Raw genomic sequence first — 21,616 nt, forward strand, 5'->3', positions numbered from 1 at the left:
AAACACTATACTCGTAGATCGTCAATAGTACTGAGGTCTGGAATGTACAGGATGTTTGTGTGGAGCAGGAAATTGTGGAACAGTGTGGTGGGTTACAACTACAAATCTCCCCTAGTAGCCTAGCCCAGTAGAAGACAATTCAGATACGTTTAAAATAAACATGCTAATTTGCATTCTTTGTGTTATCAATAACTTGTAATCCAGTTAAGGTCTAAAGGTTAACAAGTTATCTTGAAAACTATAAATTCCCACCTGACCCAATCGGGAATCAAACCTTGAGCAATTCATAAGGCCAGAGAAGGTGTCAAAAAGTGACAGTCTTCCGGAAAATTACGCATACAACGGCACGTAAACACACAAGGTCATTTTTGACATCATAACTCAATAATCATTACACATTTATATTTGCCTTGACTCCTATTACGACCAAGGCTGTACATGAGAATTATGAAAAGGAAGTCAATGTAAAACAATGACAAAGTTATTGTGTTAGCCGATTTCAGATAAAAAGTAAGGGGACACCGTTTAAAGTAATTTGCTTAAACGTTCAGCAGTGACCTTATTTTTTAGATCGCATACTATTGTATGTGAAGTGATCGCGTACTATTGTTGTGTGTGGAGTCTGCCAATCCGCATTGGGCCAGCGTGGTGAACTATTGGCCTAACCCCTCTCATTCTGAGAGGAGATTCGAGCTCAGCAGTGAGCCGTATATGGGTTGATAACGACGGCTATTGTATGAATTGAACGGCTTAAAATTGCTGTGAATAAGTACTGCATGAGATATTTTATTCGGCAAATGTTTTGACAGTGATCGTTACAAAGATCCTAAGCCTGTCAAATCCCATTAGAGCGGTGTGGTGAAAACAAACTCCATCCTCTGTAGGTATTCAAATAGAGCATAAAAAAAAAATTACCAGAATTTTACCTTAACTATGTAGCTTTTTTAACTTTACAAGTAAGCCCTTGACTACAATCTCACCTGATGGTAAGTGATGATGCAATCTAAGATGGAATCGGGCTAACTAGCTAAGGAGGAGGATGAAATCCACACCTCTTTCGGTTTCTACAAGACGTCGTACCGGAACGCTAAATCGCTTGGCGGTACGTCTTTGTCGGTAGGGTGGTAACTAGCCACGGCCAAAGCCTCCCACCAGCCAGACCTGGACCAATTAAGAAAACCTCAATCGATCCTGGGATTGAACCCAGGACCTCCGTCTTGTAAGTCCACTGCGCATACCACTGCGCCACGGAGGCCGTCAACATGTAACTTTTATGATGTTGAAAAATGTCAACTGGATTGACTACCGTGGTAAAATACCAAAATACACCGTGTTACTAATATAAGTTACTGTCAGTAGGTACTTATACAGGTAATGTTTGTCATCCGGACGAAATATTACGTAATATTAATTTTACGTCAGGCCGAAATACAGTAAAAGCGGAAAACGCATGTGAAATTTACTAAGTAAGAAGCAAAGAAGTACCACCGTAGAAATTTAATAAAATTGTCTAATTAACTTAGCTATAAAACATTGGGATATCTAAGTTTTACTACTTGATTTTTTTATTATTATTATAATTAGTCTAGGCCAAAACATACACTGTATTCAGCTTACGTTTTGGTTTAGAATTTAAATTCAAATTTAAAATTATATCCTACTAATATTATAAACGCGAAAGTTTGTATGGATATTTGGATGTTTGGATGTTTGTTACTCTATAACGCCGCTCCTACTAAAGCGATTTAGCTGAAATTTGGAATGGAAATAGATTTTACTCTGGAATAACACATAAGCTTAAGTTTAACTTTTTATCCCGAAAAAATCTATGGTTTCCCGAGATTTGCCAAAACTGAAGATTTTGATGATATGAATGTTTGTTACTCTTTCACGCCTTAACTACTGAACCGAATTAGCTGAAATTTGGTATTAAAATATATTATAGCCTGGATTAACACATTGATTACTTTTTATCCCGGAAAAATCCATAGTTCCCGAGGGATTTGTGAAAACTAAATTCCACGCAGACGAAGTCGCGGGCGTCCGCTAGTTCATCACATAAAAATCATCCAGTGTAACTAATACGTACACCTCATTAACAGGCAGAATATGTAAAATTGTGCACTAAAACTCAAAATCGCGGAAATGAATTATGAGTACGCTATGTACACTTGTGTACTAACCATAACAAGTATTAAATATACCGCTTTCTACAGATGCTTTGAGAATCTTGAGTATTTAGCGAATGCGCTTTAGCTCTTTCACAGCGTTACTCGTATGTCTAGAAAAGCAGATTCTATGAATAGGCACTAGCAATTTATAGGTTTCAAAATTCCATACTGCATTTTTTTGACGGCCTCCGTGGCGCAGTGGTATGCGCGGTGGATTTACAAGACGGAGGTCCTGGGTTCGATCCCCGGTTGGGCAGATTGAGATTTTCTTAATTTGTCCAGGTCTGGCTGGTGGGAGGCTTCGGCCGTGGCTAGTTACCACCCTACCGGCAAAAACGTACCGCCAAGCGATTTAGCGTTTCGGTACGATGCCGTGTAGAAGCCAAAAGGGGTGTGGCCCGCTTCTATCTTAGACTGCATCATCACTTACCATCAGGTGAGATTGTAGTCAAGGGCTAACTTGTAAAGAATAAAAAAAAAAAAATGCATTACGAAAATAATAAAGTATTCAACTAGTTTTATGAAACTATTCTGGCATTATCGTAAATTATCTATAACTTTATCAAATACCTCGACTTTTCTTGTATAACTACTTTTGTCATACCTCACTACTCTTAGTAGATTCTCAGTATACTAAAAGTAGTGAGGAAATCAATGAAAACTTTCAACCCCTATTTCACCACTAGGGTTGATTTTTTTTCTTGAATCACATTATATTTCATACAATGAATTTTTAAAACTGTTACTCAAAAACTTCAGGACTTTCCATACAAACTTTCAACCCCTATTTCAAAATATAATCTCTAAGTTGAAGTAGTAGAGGTCCCATTTACCATTATACCAAAATTCATCTTCATCGGTTCAGCCGTGAAAAGACAGACAGACCGACTTACTTTCGCATTTATAACATTAATATAGATTAAATAGTCAAGAGAGATAAAAAGCGTGTCATAAAAGATATATTATTAAAGATTTTTAAAAAGAACGCATGTCATTTTTACTTGCAGTACCTCCCTGTTCAAGACATTATGTTACAATTTTCGTTTTCAATAATAGATAAGTCAACCATTGACTTGGATCTCATCACTTCATCATACATAGTAGTGCTATAACTTGGACCCCGTTTACTATAATGTAATACAAGCAAAGAGCATAACAATTTCTGTATAAATTCACAAGTTTATTATAACTATAATGTAATACAAGCAAAGAGCATAACAATTTCTGTATGTATTCACAATTAGAATGTCATATTAAATTCGAGCCCAAGTGGCCAAAATCGACAATTTCTTAATCAGTACTATCGAATCTGGTGACAAAATATTCTATGGGTTTTTGACAGTGATAGCTGTTTTTTCCATTCACATTCATTTGACTTTCCCACGGTAGTTACGTGGGAAATATAAACCTTCCAACGGCTAAAACATATTCATACATTATTTTATTTAATAGATACATGTTACAATAATTACAAAAGAGGTTGAGTATCATTAAATAAAATTACTAAATATGTATTACAAAAATGTATAGAACATTTTGTCAAAAACTTAAGGAATGAAAATTTCTGTCTAATATTTTTAAAATACTATACAGATTAGCATATGCTTTTCACAGATTAATCTAAATCGGAAGCAACATAATATGTTGAGTCAAGAATAAATTACAAAAACCTAATTCTCCAAATATTCCATGTTATGCATGTCTTCTAATAAACTGATAATATTATATAAGCAAAAATAACTCGTTTTAAAACTTAGTAATATTTAGGATACCTACACATAGTCTATTTGATGCTAAACGTGCATTTAATGCACGTAGTTAAATAACTAAGTAGATAGCTAGTAAAGTTAAAGTTATAACAATGTTATTATACTGACCTATAGCATATTTACGCGTTTGTGTCAAGTCTTGAGGTCAATCTAGACATAGTAATATCTTTATGAAGTTAAAAATCGCGCTGTTCTAAAGACCGCGACATACTTAAAACACGATACGCAAGCTGAAATTATTAAATATTAACATGTTCTATTAGAGAGACATCGGTAGAAATTCTGAGAACCGAAGTAAATCGAGAAATATTGATGACTTCTCAGTATGAGTTTTATTAAGAACATCTTAGTTCTGGTCTCGTTTCCGAATATAGCACATTTTATTTTCTAAATTGACAACTTCGTATATTTGTTTGTTTGATCCTACATGCAAAATGCAAAACGATTTAGTACTGCCTCCAAGTTAAAATGATACTTACCATCAAATGACAGTTTAAACTTGGACTTGACGAAACATTCAACAAGGTATATTTAAAGTGTAAATCTTTGACCAAAAGATTGCGCTGCTTTTAGTGGCATGTTAAAAGTGTGTATCCGCCCTAAACTTGGTGCGTGCTTTGTCTGTCATCTGAATATCGTTAAGTGCCATTATTTTGGTCACAAATTGTTCTCTCCAAGGTTTAACAGTGGCGTGCAACGCATAAGCAGTTACCAAATATCTCCATGACCGTTTTATATCTAACGCGATCTCTGATACGGCCTTTTATTTATTTTTTATGTCATTTCAATTTGGTAACACAATTTTGTGAAATATAAAGAATAGGTAATAGAATAATATAATAACTATTATCTCTATAATAAATTGTCGGGTCCGATGAAAGAACTGCTTATTTAGGCTAACTGACGCAGGAGGCTGCTTGGTTTCTAATAATTATTATTGTACTCGCAGAAATGTTATTTCTACGTATTACCTACTCGTAGTTATTAAAATAATACGCGTTAAATATCGTCCTGAGTTCGATTATTACAACTCTACTAGTTTAACCTTATTACAAATCTATTCTTTTTTACAATCGCTAACGCAAAAACTAAAAGAAAATTGGGAATTGCATTTCATATCAACTCATCAGTTTACATATTTTTTTTAATTTTCGAAACGTTAGCCACTGTAGAAAGAGAATCGAGATAATTATAACATAACATAAGCAGCTTTAAAATATAGTTTTAACAGAATACATCGTCACTGTGAAGTGACGATCATCATGCGATATAATTCGCTAACACTGTTGAAAATATCATGATAATACGGTGAAGAGTAACAACAAACTTAGCTAGGATTAATGAATAAGTAATCTGGGAGTAAGTAAGCAGCTGAGGTTTAATTGAGGAAAGTTCTAGAAAAAGAAAGATTAAATACTCTACATATGCAAAAGCAGTAGTGGATATATTGTGGTAATCATCAAAAACTATCAAAGTTAATGTGCAACAAATAATAAAAGAACTTATTGTATTAGTAGACAGGTACTAGTCGAACTTTAGATGAGATATAGATACGCAATACTATAAGTAATCGATAGAATATATCACAACCATGAAAAACAAAATTGATTATGGCATAAAGTACATACCAAGGTGTCAGAGTATTCTCTCACACCTTGTCGTACTTTTTATGTTATTTTTTACAGTAACAATTACTATATTGTTTGAACAAAAACATAAATTGCAATATTATGGTTACTATAAAAATAGGTCGTTCACCTACAGCAAGAAGTCTTGAAGGTCGCTTTTTGTACTTTGTTATGTCAGACAAGAGTTCCATCATTATGTACATCACACAATAATATAACTTTCAAAATCATTATATTATATTAATGGTGTATTTGTTCAATTAAAGCCGAGATTAAATTACTTTCGACATTCAAATTTGCTTCTACATCTACCCTCATTGCATAAGAGGGCATATCGTCGAAAAAAGCGGTCGCACCAAATTCATTAAATTTTGAATATTATGTCATAAATGGGTGATAATTTCAATACAATAAAGCAACATTTCCATATCCCAAAGCCTACGTAAAATATTTCTACCACCAGTCTTGAATTAGACACTCCTTTTTTAAATCTATTAACACATTATCTTTCCATAATAGCATAGTTAATGTAATTGGGATTGTAGGTTACGAAAGTCATATTGTTTTTTTTTATATTACAATTACGTAGCGTACTTCCAAATTCAGTGTGCAATATTACAATAAACTTAATTAGAAAGTTAAGCCTAATATTGAACACTTTGTTGTTCTAAGTTTTATTCAAAATCTTTAGATCTGCAATTAGCTTTGCTTAGAGATGAATCTCAAAATTGCTGTGTGATATCAGATGACTTACTCATCCAATATCATCTGATTGTCTATAATGTACAAGATTGTGATAATCATGTGAGCCCAGTGGTCTTTGTTTTGTACTACACCTTGGCCGTAATAAATCATCTTTTGTTTGATAGTATACTTATCTTAAAACATTTAACCTACATTTTTTGTAACCATTCAACAGAAAATATAATTACAATTAATTGTTCTGCTTTAAATAGTTTCTGGACGTTCCTCTAATAGCTATTTTCTATTAATAATAATGAAACTTCAATAATAAAGATTGAAATGTGATTGAATTGAAATGTGATAAAAGATTGAAGTGTGATCCAGACTTGATGATTTTGTTAATAGTGATCACCTGATTCATGATCAAGGCGTGAAACAATAGTTATATATATTGGATTCCTATCAAAATAGCTTTTAATAGTTCAAATTACCATTTAATTTCTTACTGTTTTATTCTATTTTAGATGTCTCTCAAAGTGAGATGCATATCCACTCACATCGCTAAATAAGCTTAAGTGCCTTCCGAACCAGTGGTAGAATCTTAACAAATAGTCAACTAACGTTTCAAAAGTGCCTGAGGAACTGAGCTTTCTTGAAATTAATGAATTTTTGATTTTTGAGCAATGTTATTTTTGTAATTTATTTCGATTTTACTTGTAATTAAGAAATCCTGAGTCTCTCGTCAATTGGGGTATTTATAATTCATACGACGATTTCCATGTATTTCAATAGAGTTTCCCACTCCCCCTCCTAACTTACCAAATTTATCATGCATACTTAACTAAGAACCTATATGTACCAAAATTTGTAATATTCAAATCAAAGCATCTTATCAAATAAACAACAGCCAGTCCCGCAAAATGATCTGCAATCAAGATGATATGGATGTCAAAGTGAAATATGGCGATGCGATGCCCTAGAAGTTAAGTTATTTAATAATTTGATTCCGGTTTCTCTGTTACGACGAGCAGACGTGGGTCAAGGTTAACTATTTTTTTTCCGATTATTACAGACGTTCATTACTGCATGCCGTGTGAAGCCCATTAGGGTCATGGATCTGCATAGAACCGTATTATTGGCATCCTTAACAAATGCACTTTTGTATTCGTATGGTCTCATCATCATCATCATCATATCAGCCGATGGACCTCCTCTGCAGGACATAGGCCTTTTGTAGGGACTTCTAAACATCACAATACCAAGCCACTTGCATCCAGCGAATCACTGCGGCTTGCTTGATGTCGTCAGTCCACCTGAAGGGGGGTCGTCCAACACTGCGCTTTCTAGTGCGAGGTCGCCGTTCCAGCACTTTGGGACCCCAACGTCCATCGGCTCTTCGAACTATGTGCCCCGTCCATTGCACTTCAGCTTCGCAACTCGTTGAGCTATGTCGGTGACTTTGGTTCTTCTGCGTATGGTCTATTACTTGTAGTTTCATTATTCCATTTAATTTGAAATAGCTTTTCCAGAATTTTCAGACATGCTCCATTTCTGTTTATATTTCGAAGTTATTTTCTTCAGTTACTACATTTCATGTTAATCTTTTTTACGTAAAGGTTTAACACTTTATTTTCTTGTTTGTTGTTTCTCCGTTTCCTGATTCATTAATTCGTGCCTACCCAACGATTTGCGTTAGATAATTACAATTTGTAATAGATTCGTTTTTTCATTTGCCTATGTTTACTTAAGTTTTCGTAGTAAGAGGTAGAAAGTAACGATGATATAAATCTATATTATTATAAAACAGTTATCTAAGTTATAATTGATTATTTTTCAGTCCCAGATAATAAAAACTAGATGACTTCAAGATAGTCTAGCCTATATTGACCTTGACTGATTTTTGGGTCTGCATTTAGACTGTACAATCTATAAAGATAAACTTTTTTTTAATATATTTTTTTTAATTGGATATCCACAGGTTAATGATGGTGCTAATAATTAATCATAATATTTTGCTTGGAGGCTATCGCTATGAAGTGCCACTTCTTTATTTTTTCTTTATTATGTTTGTAATATTGATTGTTTTCTTGTTTTGTAGTGAACAAATAAAGTATATTTAATAAATAAACTCATGTAGTTATAACTGTAAGTTACACTCGTAACAAAACACAATTTGTTGTTTTCGTGAAAGGCGCAAAGCGTATCGCGTTAACAAAAGACGCAAATTAGGCATCACTTTAAATTGGTAGACTGTTACAGTCTGAGAGTCTGAGGTAATAGCATATTGCTTACATTTTAGTTACAGGCAACTAATTCAATACTACACGATTGATACACTAAAAATATTGAAGTTTGGAAACAGATTTCTTTTTGTACATCAAAATATGTAAAGGCTGTGAAATCAGCTGATGTAATTCGAGCGATGACTGTATTTTTTTTTATAATTAAAAATATATCTTCGTGTCAGTGTGGTTTCAAAATTTTCGTCACATGCGTGATGCATGTTGCGTCGTCCAAAATTTCAGTTCTAAATATTTTGATTATTGGCGCTGCGTAATGTAAATAACGTATTAATAAGCAATTACACGTACTATCTATCTAGCTATCACACTTCACATCACACTAATATCACACTAATATTATAAAGGCGAAAGTTTGTGTGTAAGTGTGAAAGTGTGTAAGTGTGTAAGTATGTTTGTTCCTCTTTTATGCTGCGGCTACTGAAGCGATTTGGCTGAAATTTGGAATGGAAATAGATTTTACTCTGGATTAACACATAGGCTTTTCATCCCGGAAAACTCCATTTGGATTTTCGGATTTGTGAAAAACTGAATTCCACACGGACGAAGTCGCGGGCGTCGGCTAGTATTCCATAAACCTAACAACCTAAGAGCCAACATACAAAGGCAACCTACAAAGAATAGTGATATATATTTTATTAATTTAGCTAAAATTTGGAATGGAAATAGATTTTGTTTTTTAACACATAGGCTACCCGCGGGATTTGTGAAAAACTGAATTCTACGCGGACAAAGTCGCGAGCGTTCGCTAGTTGTTGAATAAATAAAATTGAGTAGAAACATGGTCCTTAGAAGACTACATAGAAGAATTACACAAAATGAAAATTTTCCAAGTCAAATAAAAAGCTTGCCTGCCCATTTCCAATACGTAACTACGATTTATCGATAATGTTAACTCTACTGTTTGACACAAGATCGGTATCGACTAACCGTGCCTTATAACAAGACGTATCGATCCAATCGTTTGGCCCTCGATTGTCGATTGACTTATCTAGCAGAACGAGAGCATGCGATAGCGAGACTTACCTCATTTTATTAACGCTGAAAGTTTGTTAGCCCATGCTTCAAAGATAAGTACAGTAGCCAACTATAAAGTTTGGACCATGGAGCTGGACTACAATCATGCCTCATTATCAACCCATATTTGGTTCACTGCTGTGCGAGTCTCCTCTCAGAATGAGAGGTGTTAGGCCAATAGTCCACCACGCTGGCCCTATGCGGATTGGCAGACTTCAAACACGCAGAGAATTAAGAAAATTCTCTGGTGTGCAGGTTTCCTCACAATGTTCTCTTTTTTTTAATGAAGTAGGTCTGGTCATCGCAGACTTGTTCTATAAACCTAACGAAAGGATACATTCACCTATTTACTGGTAACGGCCGCCTGTCTACCCCAGTCAAAATAGGCGCAGTAAATAATATAACAAATAAAATTTGCAACGCTTACTTAAAGGCCTTTGTGGTGTTGTAATAAATTAAGTTAATCAAGGGCAAAAACTAAATAATAGTACAAAAGTTTAGTTTAATGAGACCTACATATTTATTGTGTATTATAGAATCTATAAAGTTAAATAGGTCAACTCCTATATGTTTTCATTTAGTTGCGAGATTTTCAGTAGCAAACAAGACTTAGAAAAATTTCCTTGAAAGAGCAATTACCTAAAGCTATGAATTCAGTGGCGCAGTGGTAGACTCGCTGGATATACATTTATTTTTTCCTGCGTTCGATCCCCGACTGGGCTGATTGAGGTTTTCTTAATTGGTACGTGATTGGCTGGTGGGAGGCTTCGGCCGTGGCTACCACCCTACCGATCTCCGAAAGGGTGTGGATTTTCATCCTGCCCCTAACAAATTAACCCGCTTCCAACTTAAATTGTATCATCACTTACCATTAGGTGAGATTTTAGTAAGGGCTAACTTGTAGAGAATAAAAAAAAACCGTCATAAGCTCGAGCCTTCCAATTCCAATACGCAATAGAACAGCAAGGTGGGTTTAAGCTTTAACAGTAGCACCCCCAGGATCATTCAGCCGCTGAGTGTCGAATTTAATCTCTGTTTGTTTGAGAAGTTAACACTCAACTGGTGAATGATCCCCTGGGGGTGCCCCTACAAGTCTACGAATACCACTGTTAGTCCTCCTGTAAGAGTGAAGGACTACAAGTATTTCCAGGTGTTATCATTAATTAGCTGTTGATAAAACTATATATTCAATGATTGTCACTTGATTACGTAGTTACATGTGTTATGAATAATTTTCTATTTTACTTGAACTGAACTAATCATATTTTAATATGTAACTTCCGTACTTTAATACGACTTTGCTCTCTTGTCAGTACCCTTGTACTTCCTTGTTCTGTTATATGTAACTTATAATAGATAGAGATTATTATTAATACTTGCGTAGTAATTATTAATATTAATTACTACATTTAAAATATAAATTTGTGAGTCCAATAAATATTTTAAATGTAATAATTTTAGACCGCATCAGGCCTGATTCAAGCACAAGCCATATCACGAAACAAATCAAAATGTGTAAGTAAAGAAGCCCTGGGAGCTTGGGAAACCAGAAACATTGCATGATATTATCATGCCTCAATAGGTGGTTTTTATGGGTATCGATATCACACGATTCCCTCTGTATCACTTTAAATAATTTAATAATACAAACAGCTAACATTCTTTAAGTTTACACACCCAAAGGCGTTTTTGGTTTTGTACAGAAAATGTCTTAGAATAAAGAAAACCTCAGTACTGAAATTCGAACCCAGGACCGCATTCCATTATCAACCTATAATCGGCTCACTGCTGAACTCGAGTCTCCTCTCAGAATGAAAAGGGTTAGGCCAATAGTCCACCACGCTGGCCCAATGCGGATTGGCAGACTTCACACACGCAGAGAATTAAGAAAATTCTCTGGTGTGCAGGTTTCTTCACGATGTTTTCCTTCACCGTTTATCCAAAGCTAAATTGACTAATCAGTGGACCAAAACAGTTGATTTATTACTGTTTCACTATCGCGATTCGCTATTGATTGTAAATGTTCCCATGCAATGAAACAGAGGACGGCGTTTATACCGTTTGACTGCATTAGCTTATGCGTTGGAATTAAGAAATTTGCTCTAAATAACAGAACACAAGTCACGAGCTCGTATATTCGTCTGTGAATTCGATCTGTTATTTCCCTTTTACATATTTCATTGCGCTTCGATAACTACGGTTAACTAACACTGTTAGCTTACGCTATATCTACTATATTGGCTTTAAAGGAGTTTTGTATAGTTTAAACCTTTAATAGCTCAACGGTAAACCGGTCGAAATCATCTCTAAGGGGTAGTTGTTCGATTCCAGCCCCGTTGGTCTATTGTCGTACCCACTCCTTACACTTCTTGTTAATACAATCCTTAAAGTAAGTTTTTTAATTTATTATGTTATTCGTTAGTAATAGTATTTTCACATTTGGAAACCAAATGTAATTTAACGTTGATGTTAAAATGTAGGCACTTAACCAAAATTTAATGCATAAATTATAAATGAATTGTATGTTTTCAGCTTATATAATGTGATCAAAAAGTACTGATTATTATACGTAAGCATAATAATTAGATTTTTTTATTAAGTATAACAAATCCTCGCAAAATTGTATCAAACTTATGATTTAAAATTAAAATTTAATTTATCTTAATTACCTCTAACTAATAATCTTTCAACTCTAATATTACCTAATTAATGTGAATTGTAATTAATATTGACTGCAACTCTTGAGTTATTCTTAGTCCCGCTTACAAATGTTTAAATGTATACCTCCAGAACTTACAAGGGGTAGGGGTTAGATTGAAATGCAAGAAGATCTAGTCTACACTATTTACATAAAATTATATTCTTCTAGTACAGACATTTCGCTTAGCTTTAGAAAAAAGAGTATATTATAATATATATATATATATTAAAAATTAAAAACAAGCTTTTATATAGCTCTGCATGAATATATTAAAAATATTTATATAGATGCTCTAGAATTTTGTCCCATCGGGCTTAGCTGAACGCACTCCCTCATCAAACCAGATTATTACTCTATCATCATGGTACCATAATGCATTGTCATCCAAGATTAGCAACACGAACCATGGTTTGGTATACATGAGTAATTTTTGTTGAAGTCAGGAAGTGGCTATAATTTAGTTTCTAAGATTTGACCCACACATACTAACAAGGGAATTTAATAATAGTCATGAACAAAAATATGGCACAAGTAATTGTAAAATGTCACACGTATTTTGTAATACATGACACAACATTGACACTGATGGTTATTTGTTCGCTTACGTTAGGGTCATCTTCTTAGCGCAAATAACATCTTTGTTCAGTGATATAACGAGATGTAGTCATAAGTCTCGTGATCATGTAATACCTATTATGTTTTCTCAGCTATTGTTGTTTACTTTTGGAATAATTTAACGATTTTACTTGACTTGATTGTAAATTTTGTATTTTTCACCGTAAAAATATCCTATGTTTAATGACTTGATTGTTAATTTTGTAGTTTTCACCGTAAAAATATCCTATGTTTAATGACTTGATCGTTAATTTTGTATTTTTCAGCATAAAAATAACCTATGTTTAATGACTTGATCGTTAATTTTGTATTTTTCAGCATAAAAATAACCTATGTTTAATGACTTGACTGTTAATTTTGTATTTTACACCGTAAAAATATCCTATGTTTATTGACTTGATTGTTAATTTTGTAGTTTTCACCGTAAAAATATCCTACGTTTAATGACTTGATTGTTAATTTTGTATTTTTGGCCGTAAAAATATGCTATGTTTAATGAATTTTGTATTTTTCATCGTAAAAATATCCTACGTTTAATGACTTGATTGTTAATTTTGTATTTTTCACCGTAAAAAATATCCTATGTCTAATACCGGATGTTAATCCTGTTTTGTTCATTATTCCGTTTATAAAATTTTAAAATGTTTTATTGATTTTATTAGCAATTTTGTTTTAATTATATTTAATTAAGACTTAATTAGATAAAAGTGCTTTTATTAATATTAAATAATTAAAATTAGTTAAGTAAATACTTTACTGAAATTTTCATAATTGAAAGTAAAAGTGCCTAATTTAAATTATAGAATTTCTGTTTTTTTTAATAATAAAAATATTTTATAAATAATTTAAAATGTAAAAAATCTATTTGTTTTTACGTCATTATTAAATCATCATTAATAGCTATATATATAACAAATCCACTTACAACTGTGACGTATCTAGTCATGTTGGAGTATGTATCTCGTCACTGTCACAGAATCACCGTCGCACGCGCACTGTCCGTCGGCTGTCCGAACTAACTGCTGGAAAATCACCGTTCTGCAAACCAAGTGGTGGTATTACCGCACTATCCGCACCGTACAAACTTGTCTAATATGAAAAATCGGATCGTAGGGATGTGGAAATCGTTTCGCAGTGACCTTGCTCATTCGATTGTATTTTTTTTTTACGTACAGTGTCCGAGCTGGGTGTTGACGGAGTCTTGGATGAGAGTAGACGGCGGAAAGGCGCGGTCGAGTTATATAGGACAGCCAGCGACTTGCGACCTCCGCTGAAAGACCACGTGTGAGACCCTCGGATGATACGCTAAGGACAATTCGAGCCCTTATCACGGGTAATTAACGTTATTATATTTATTTGGAGCAAATTCTATCATAATAGCGTTTTTAACAAATTAATACGCCATTAGCGTAGCATTGAAATTTAAATAATAATTGAATTATTTTATCGAAACAGCTATATATTAATTATCCTTGAATTACAAACGGAATGTATTTTATATGCATTTGCACATCATTGAAAAATACGGTTAAAATAATGTTTTATTTTAACTGATAGTAACAAATTATTCTATTACCATGACATTTTTGTAGATAGTTGCTATTGATATTCAAATTAGTCGATTGAATATTTATGTTGAGTTCATACCTCAATTATCCTAATTAAAGTTATTAGATGCTAAATAAGTGAGCTCTAGCCGTCTTTATAAATTACTAACGGACGCCCGCGACTTCGTCCACTCATAGACCTCTTTAATAAGGCCATATCGCAAATATTATTCTTAGCGGATACCTACTAACTATAAACTAACTCCCTGCCAAATTTCATTTTGGTACTGTTTCGAAACGGTTTTCGAGATTTTGTGATAAATGACCTTTCGCATTTATATATTAAGATTTGCAGTATTTTTTTACATTTTTCATTTCATCATCATCATCATTATTATCAGCCGATGGACGTCTACTGCTGGACATAGGCCTCTTGCATGGACCTCCAAGCATAACGGTCTCGAGCCGCCAGCATCTAACGGTTTCCTGCAATCCGCTTGATGTCCTCGGTCCACCTAGTGGGGGGTCGACCAACATTGCGCTTTCCGGTGCGGGGTCGCCATTCCATCACCTTATTTTTCATTTGATGGCTTCCAATTGGGACCGCAGCAAAGTCGCCTTAGGTGCAAATAGAAGCTCTGCCTAACCCGAAGGTTAGAACAACCTTCCCAATATTAGAAGCTCAGAGATTTCTAAGGGTGACATCTCAGAGATTCAGACCTTGACTTTAAGTGAGGCGATGATCTATGGGGTTTGTGAGCTGAGTGAGATAAATTTTAATGACCCTGATGCTTCCGTGACCGTGGTTGGAATCCACGTCTGAATGACGTTAGAAGTCATCATTTTACGTTATTCTCCAAAGACGTTAATTGACAATCATGATCTACAAGATTAATAATTTGCTTTTTTTACACTGTATATTTGTATAAGCTAGCGCTGCATTTACGCCTGATAGTAAGCGAATGGGTCCAGATGCGGCTGGTAGGAGGCTTCGGCCGTTGCTAGTTACCACCCTACCGACAAAGACGTACCTCCAAGCAATTTTGCGTTCCGGTACGATGTCGTGTAGAAACCGAAATGGGTGTGGATTAACATCCTACGCTTAACAAGTTAGCCCGCTTCTATATTAAATTGCATCATCAGTTACCCCACATCATCAGTAAAAAACACACTTTCTTAGAAGGTACATATTCACTATTGATTTGAAAATAGCCGTAATAATATTAATTAATTAATTAATATTCATTATAATAATAATTTTATATTAATAATAGTAATTAATATTAATAATAGTACTATTTATTAATTTAGTATGCCATAAATTCGAACAAAGGAACAAAGAACGAAAACACTTTGTGCTTTATTCGAAACTGTCTCTTTGGTCCAGTGGTTAACCTAGGTAGTTTCGGATCAGAGGTACGAATCCTGGGACGGTCTATATAAGATACTGAATCCCTCATACTGAGAGTCGTGACCCCTATCACACATTCACGACTTTTTCCTGCACGATGTCGCGCCATGCGGCTCTGCTTTTCGCGACTTGTTGAGCTTTGTGTACTTTTGTATCGAGAGTGGTGCAGATTTGATCTGACCCAATGCATCGGGCTACGGCCTCGAAGTCTCTTCCCTTCAACTTCTTTTTTTGTTTTATTCCGTAGGTACAAGTTAGCCCTTGATTACAATCTCACCTGATGGTAAGTAATGATGCAATCTAAGATGGAAGCGGACTAACTTGTTAGGAGGAGGATGAAAATCCACACCTCTTTCGGTTTCTACACGACATCGTAGCGGAACGCTAAATCGCTTGGCGGTACGTCTTTGTTGGTAATGTGGTAACTAGCCACGGCCGAAGCAGAGTAAATATATACTGTGGCCGAAGCCTCCCACCAGCAGAAATTCACCAGTCCTTAGTCCAGTCTTTAGTCCTTATAGTATGCGCATTATCATCTGAGTCGTCCGGTCATAAAAGTCAAAAAAGATAGGAATGTGCAGCGCGCCTACCTGCGCACCCTAATTATCGATAAACGGCTACCTGCGCACGTGCTAATGATGAGTCAATAATGATTTGGACGATTCTGATTGGTCGGTTTCTAATGTAATTGCATTGCGTATTTTTTTTGCTATAAATGTGTTTACTGCAATTAAATAAATACATTCATGTGTTACTCGTTGCGCACTATGGATACTAATATATAATAAATTTGGCAGAAGACGAAGATTCTGATGATGAAGACTCAGATGAAGATTAATTTTATTTAGTTAATAATTATATAATATGAAATATGTATTATATTAAATCAAATATTGTTAATTTTTTTAATTTTGTGAACAAGATACGATAATAAACTTTACTTATCGATAATATGTCTTTCATTGTTACACCCTTCACTAGACGGCTCCATAAGACCCATAAGTGCAAGCGAGATAGATATAGAGAAATGATTTATGGCCCTAAGACTCAGTTGTTAATGCTATTAGTATAGTTAATTATTAATTGTGTAACTGAACAAACTTTAGGTATTTATAGATCACTAATTAGACAGATATTAATACAAGAATTTTAAAGAGTTACCTAATAGGTCAGTTCCACTAATACTTACTATCATAAAAACCCGTTTATTATTAAAATTAAAAGGCATTAAAGTACCTACTTATAAATATTGCGTTAGTGAAAAATAATTTTACAGGTACTTATTAAGAGAGACATAAATCTTTTTATTTCACAATAAGACAAATGTGATCTCACAATCTTAAACAAATTACTTTATCTGTTTAACTCAGCTTTGTCGTAGAAAACTAATTTTCTACGACGATCGTTTACGTTTCGTCTGTACAATCCTCAGTATCTCGATAAATCGAAGCCTCAATCAACGCCAGCAGGACTCGTCGAGGTCGTAGGTTCGAACCTCGTCCGCTACACCCCTGTCGTATCCACAGACATCGCTAAAAGCTAACGCTTCATACCCACTGCTAAGACAAATTTTCTGACTTTTCTGACTGATTGTAGGGGAACGTCATATTAAAAATACATAGCCAATATTCTTTAAACAAACCCTAGCACAGAAAACTTCATTTTTGAAAAAAATATAATTCATAAAAAGCTTTCGCAATTTCTAATCTTTGTAGCTTTTCCGATTCGAAAATCAAAATCCCGTTTAATCTGACACCGTGACACTGGCAGCACTATACCTAACAGAGGATAAATTGAAAAAAAAGTAATAATTGCAGTCAAATTAAAACTAGTGGGCGGCAACTGTTACTAATGTAGCATTATATAAATAATAACGTGGGTGGATACTTGAACCAAAGGTTACAGGAGTAGGTACAAAGTAAAAAGTAAATTTTTCAAATATCCGATTTCCTGGCTACCTTGTCAGTCAAGTCGAGTGTACACATTAACTTATTGATTCTGTTGCCTTGTTCATTAGCAGCGCATTAGTTACACAAACAATACATTACTAAGGTAGATTAATTGCTGTTTCAGACGCATTAGTTTTAAAATTGCCTTGATTTTTTTATTCTATAACAAATTAGCCCTTGATTGCTATCTCATCTGATGTTAAGTGACGACGCAGTCTGAGATGGAAGTGGGATTCTTGGAATGCAAGAGATACAAACTACAAATTTATTCTTCTTTCTATTTACCCCCCATACGGTTTCTAGGCAGCATCGTACCGGAACCCTAAATTGCTTGGCGGTACGTCTTTGCCCGTAGGGTGGTAACTAGTTACGGCCGAAATCTTCTCCTCGTCGGTAGAGGAGGTTATTGAGCAACTAGGATCCAATGAATAATGCTTCGGAGAGTATGGTGAGGTCTATGGACGTCCATTGCCGGATATAGGCCTCTTGCATGGACTGCCAAACAAAACGATCTCGAGCCGCCAGCATCCAGCGGCTCCGTGCAACCCGCTTGATGTCTTCGGTTCACCTAGTGGGGGGTCGACCAACACTGGGCTTTCCGGTGCGGGGTCGCCATTCCAGCACCTTAGGACCCCAACGTCCATCGGCTCTTCGAACTATGTGGCCTGCCCTTTGCCATTTCATTGCAAATATTTTATTTTAAGAAAATAAAAAGAAGAATTTGAGATTTAAAGTAATGAAGACTTCACGTATACGATGGTACTAAAAAAAAAATTTAACCCTAATTCTCCATTCCGCTCCATGTCACGGACATTAGGACCTCTCCTCAAAAAAAATATTTAAATGAAAGTTGTCAATGAATAATTTATTGTTGTTTAATCCTAGAAACTCTTTAATAAAGGTGTATTAATTAGGAAATACCGGTTTAAAATAAAGTTATCTTCAATGTCACCACATTATTACTCAGTTATTTCCTTCTTTCTTACCCTTCGGGGAAAACCTCTTCAACTCAAGGATATTAATATTAAACTCGTATCGTGTTCAAAAGTCACTAAACTTCAAAAACGATAAAAAAACAGCCATCGATTTCGGAAGTCGACTTTTCTTCAATCATACACGATTTTTTTCAACGAAACACGAAAGCAACATTTTGGATGTATTTTTTTTATTCTCTACAAGTTAGCCTTTGACTACAATATCATCTGATGGTAAGTGATGATGCAATAAGATGGAAGCGGGCTAACTTGTTAGGCGTAGCATGAAAATCCACACCCATGTTCGTTTCTACACGACAGTATTTAAAAATGGGCTTATAATGATTGATTACACCACGCACACGCAGTGATTCTGACGTTAGAAATGCTTATGGCAATATCACTTCCCGGACGATCTGTTTAACACTATAGCTCTACTACTAATGAATAAAATATAAGATATCTATCTACACGAAAGGAAAACTTGACGGTTCGTCACTTCAACAAGACTTCTTCCCGCTAGAAAGCTCCGAGCATTGTCTCATGTCCATTTAAGTAAAACCAATTTAGGAAACAATCAGCCGTCTGACTGGTTTTCACGTAACGAATAGATAGCATCGACGATTTAAATCTTAAGATACACTCACGGTAGCGATAAACGAGTATATCTGAGGGCACATGTTATATCATGTCATCTATGTTTTTCTTTGCGACAGGAGAATACACAGATATTCATAGAAAACAAGCATTTATAAGGCTTTATTCGCACGAGAGCGTTAAAAGAGAGAGAGATAAAAAAAGCGTTCAAATACAACAAATGCCCATACGAAAGCGTTTTTAAAATACGACGCTTTTTTATCGAGCAGTGTTGCATTTTCAATTTTGGGCTTTGGAAATAGACCTTCATTTAACTTCATACTATATTTGAACCTTTTTTAAGGGCTGTGCCTTCAATTTTGGAAGATGTGGGTCTAAATCCGGTCCAGGGCATGAAGCTCCAACTTTTCAGTTGTGTGCATTTTAAGAAATTAAATATCACGTGTCTCAAACGGTGAAGGAAAAACATTGTATGGAAACTTGCATACTAGAGAATTTTCTTAATTCTCTGCGTGTGTAAAGTTTGCCAATCCGCATTGGGCCAGCGTGGTGGTCTATTGGCCTAACCCCGAGCTTAGCAGTGGGCAAATATGGGTTGATATATATAATGATGATGAATAAATTAAATAAGAAAATAATTGAAATAAAACCCATACGCTGTAACTGGGTTCCGTATTTTTTCCAATAGTTGCTCCCGACAAAAAATTGAATTTTAATCTTCTTGACTTCTCAGTTATTTAAGTAGTTAAATTATATGCATATCGACGAATAATACATAAGGTTACAGTTTTTTGAAGGCTTGCTTTCTAATAAATATTTAGTATGTACTCGTATATAGGGTAGCTTACCTCGTAATGGTCTTGAATTTTTAAAACGAATTTTAATCAATGAATTTTAACTGTCTATTAAAAAAATTAAAGGCTAGGAAACAGTAAGACAAGAACGAGCTAAAATTTTGCTATTGGATAACAATTATATTTTAATCACAGAATATAGATCATACAGAATGAGCCTTTACAAGCAGCGTGATGAAGCTGGTGAAGCCCATAAAAAATCAAACGTCGTGTGTCTCCTTGACGTCCGAATATACAAACTTTTGTTCATAATTTGGATTTCAAAATTTAACACTAACAACAATTACATAAATTAATATAATAATCACTAATTACGAATAAAAAAATATTCCATCTTATTTTTTTGTGGACAGCTTTTAAAATATTTAAAACATAAGACCACAGTAGATACTGTGATAAGACGCCATTTTTTGTTAATAATATTGAAAGTCACTGATGCGATGCGTCGTGTTTTACTGACTTCAGAATGTATTCGTTTTTGAATTTTGTATTTGGTGCTTAGCTTAGAGTTAAAAACCAGAGATTAGCCCGGACGAACAAACGGACAGACAGACAGTAATTAAAAAAAAGATTGTGTTTTAGTAACTTGTTAATAAATATACTCAGAGGCACGATTATCCACCCACTTTAATTATGCGCGAGTATTCTAAAATGGGCGGATAATTGTGCCTCTGAGTATATAAGCACATGATAAAACACAGTTATTTTGAAATCACAGACAGACATTTATAGTTCTATACTAATATTTTGGAGAAGTAAAGTATATGGTATTGTAGGGCATAATCTCTTTATTAACTGAACTGATTTTGAAAATTCTTTTACTGCTAGTATGTCCCATTAGTTGTTAGTATTGTAGGCTATGTTTCATCCTCGTATTCTCACAGGAACGGGAACTACGCGAAATGCACGTAACTGAAAAGTTGGAGGTACATGCTCCTGACTGGATTCGAACCTACGCCCTCCGAATCAAAGGCAGGGGTCATATCCACATAACGTTTTCAGTTAAGATAAAATATTGCCTATGAACCAATGATAATTTTATACTATAGATCGGTTACGTCCCTACAAAATCATCGTAGTAAAAAAAATATCCGAACAATTGGCTACAAAACTGAGCGCACACGTGCACAATTTTGTCTTTAATTCCATTATTTATTTATGTATATATAGTTTTTACACTTCCTGAACACACAACTCGACATTGTTGACGATATTCAGGTATTATTTGTTTAAATAACGTTCTTTGTTGACCACAACTAACATTGAGATGTGGAAATTTCCTCTTTTAAGCGCCTCATTTTTCATGAACTAGTAACACATCTAACAGTAGGTATTTAACATCATTGCTATGATCAATCAAATATTTTATCCCCGTATTCTTACGGAAACAGGAAGTACG

General features: G+C 34.6%; 1 protein-coding gene across 2 annotated transcripts in view; it reads right to left on the bottom strand.

Annotated features, from left to right (window-relative positions):
- The window catches only part of LOC112044397 (uncharacterized), a 75,046-nt gene extending 60,939 nt beyond the window's left edge, over positions 1-14,107 (bottom strand). Inside the window, exons 1-2 of one of the 2 annotated variants that reach the window (XM_024080233.2) lie at positions 14,059-14,107; positions 13,811-13,923 (exon numbers count right to left, since the gene is read on the bottom strand). In XM_024080233.2, coding sequence (XP_023936001.1) covers positions 13,811-13,831 — 21 coding nt within the window. In that variant the 5' untranslated portion in view covers positions 13,832-13,923; positions 14,059-14,107. The remainder of the gene's footprint in view (positions 1-13,810; positions 13,924-14,058) is intronic. The other variant, XM_024080242.2, reaches the window with a different exon arrangement.
- Between the last annotated feature and the right edge of the window lie 7,509 nt (positions 14,108-21,616).

The sequence above is a fragment of the Bicyclus anynana genome, chromosome 9 (genome assembly GCF_947172395.1).
Source record: "Bicyclus anynana chromosome 9, ilBicAnyn1.1, whole genome shotgun sequence".
In the NCBI taxonomy this organism is placed as follows: Eukaryota; Metazoa; Arthropoda; class Insecta; order Lepidoptera; family Nymphalidae; genus Bicyclus; species Bicyclus anynana.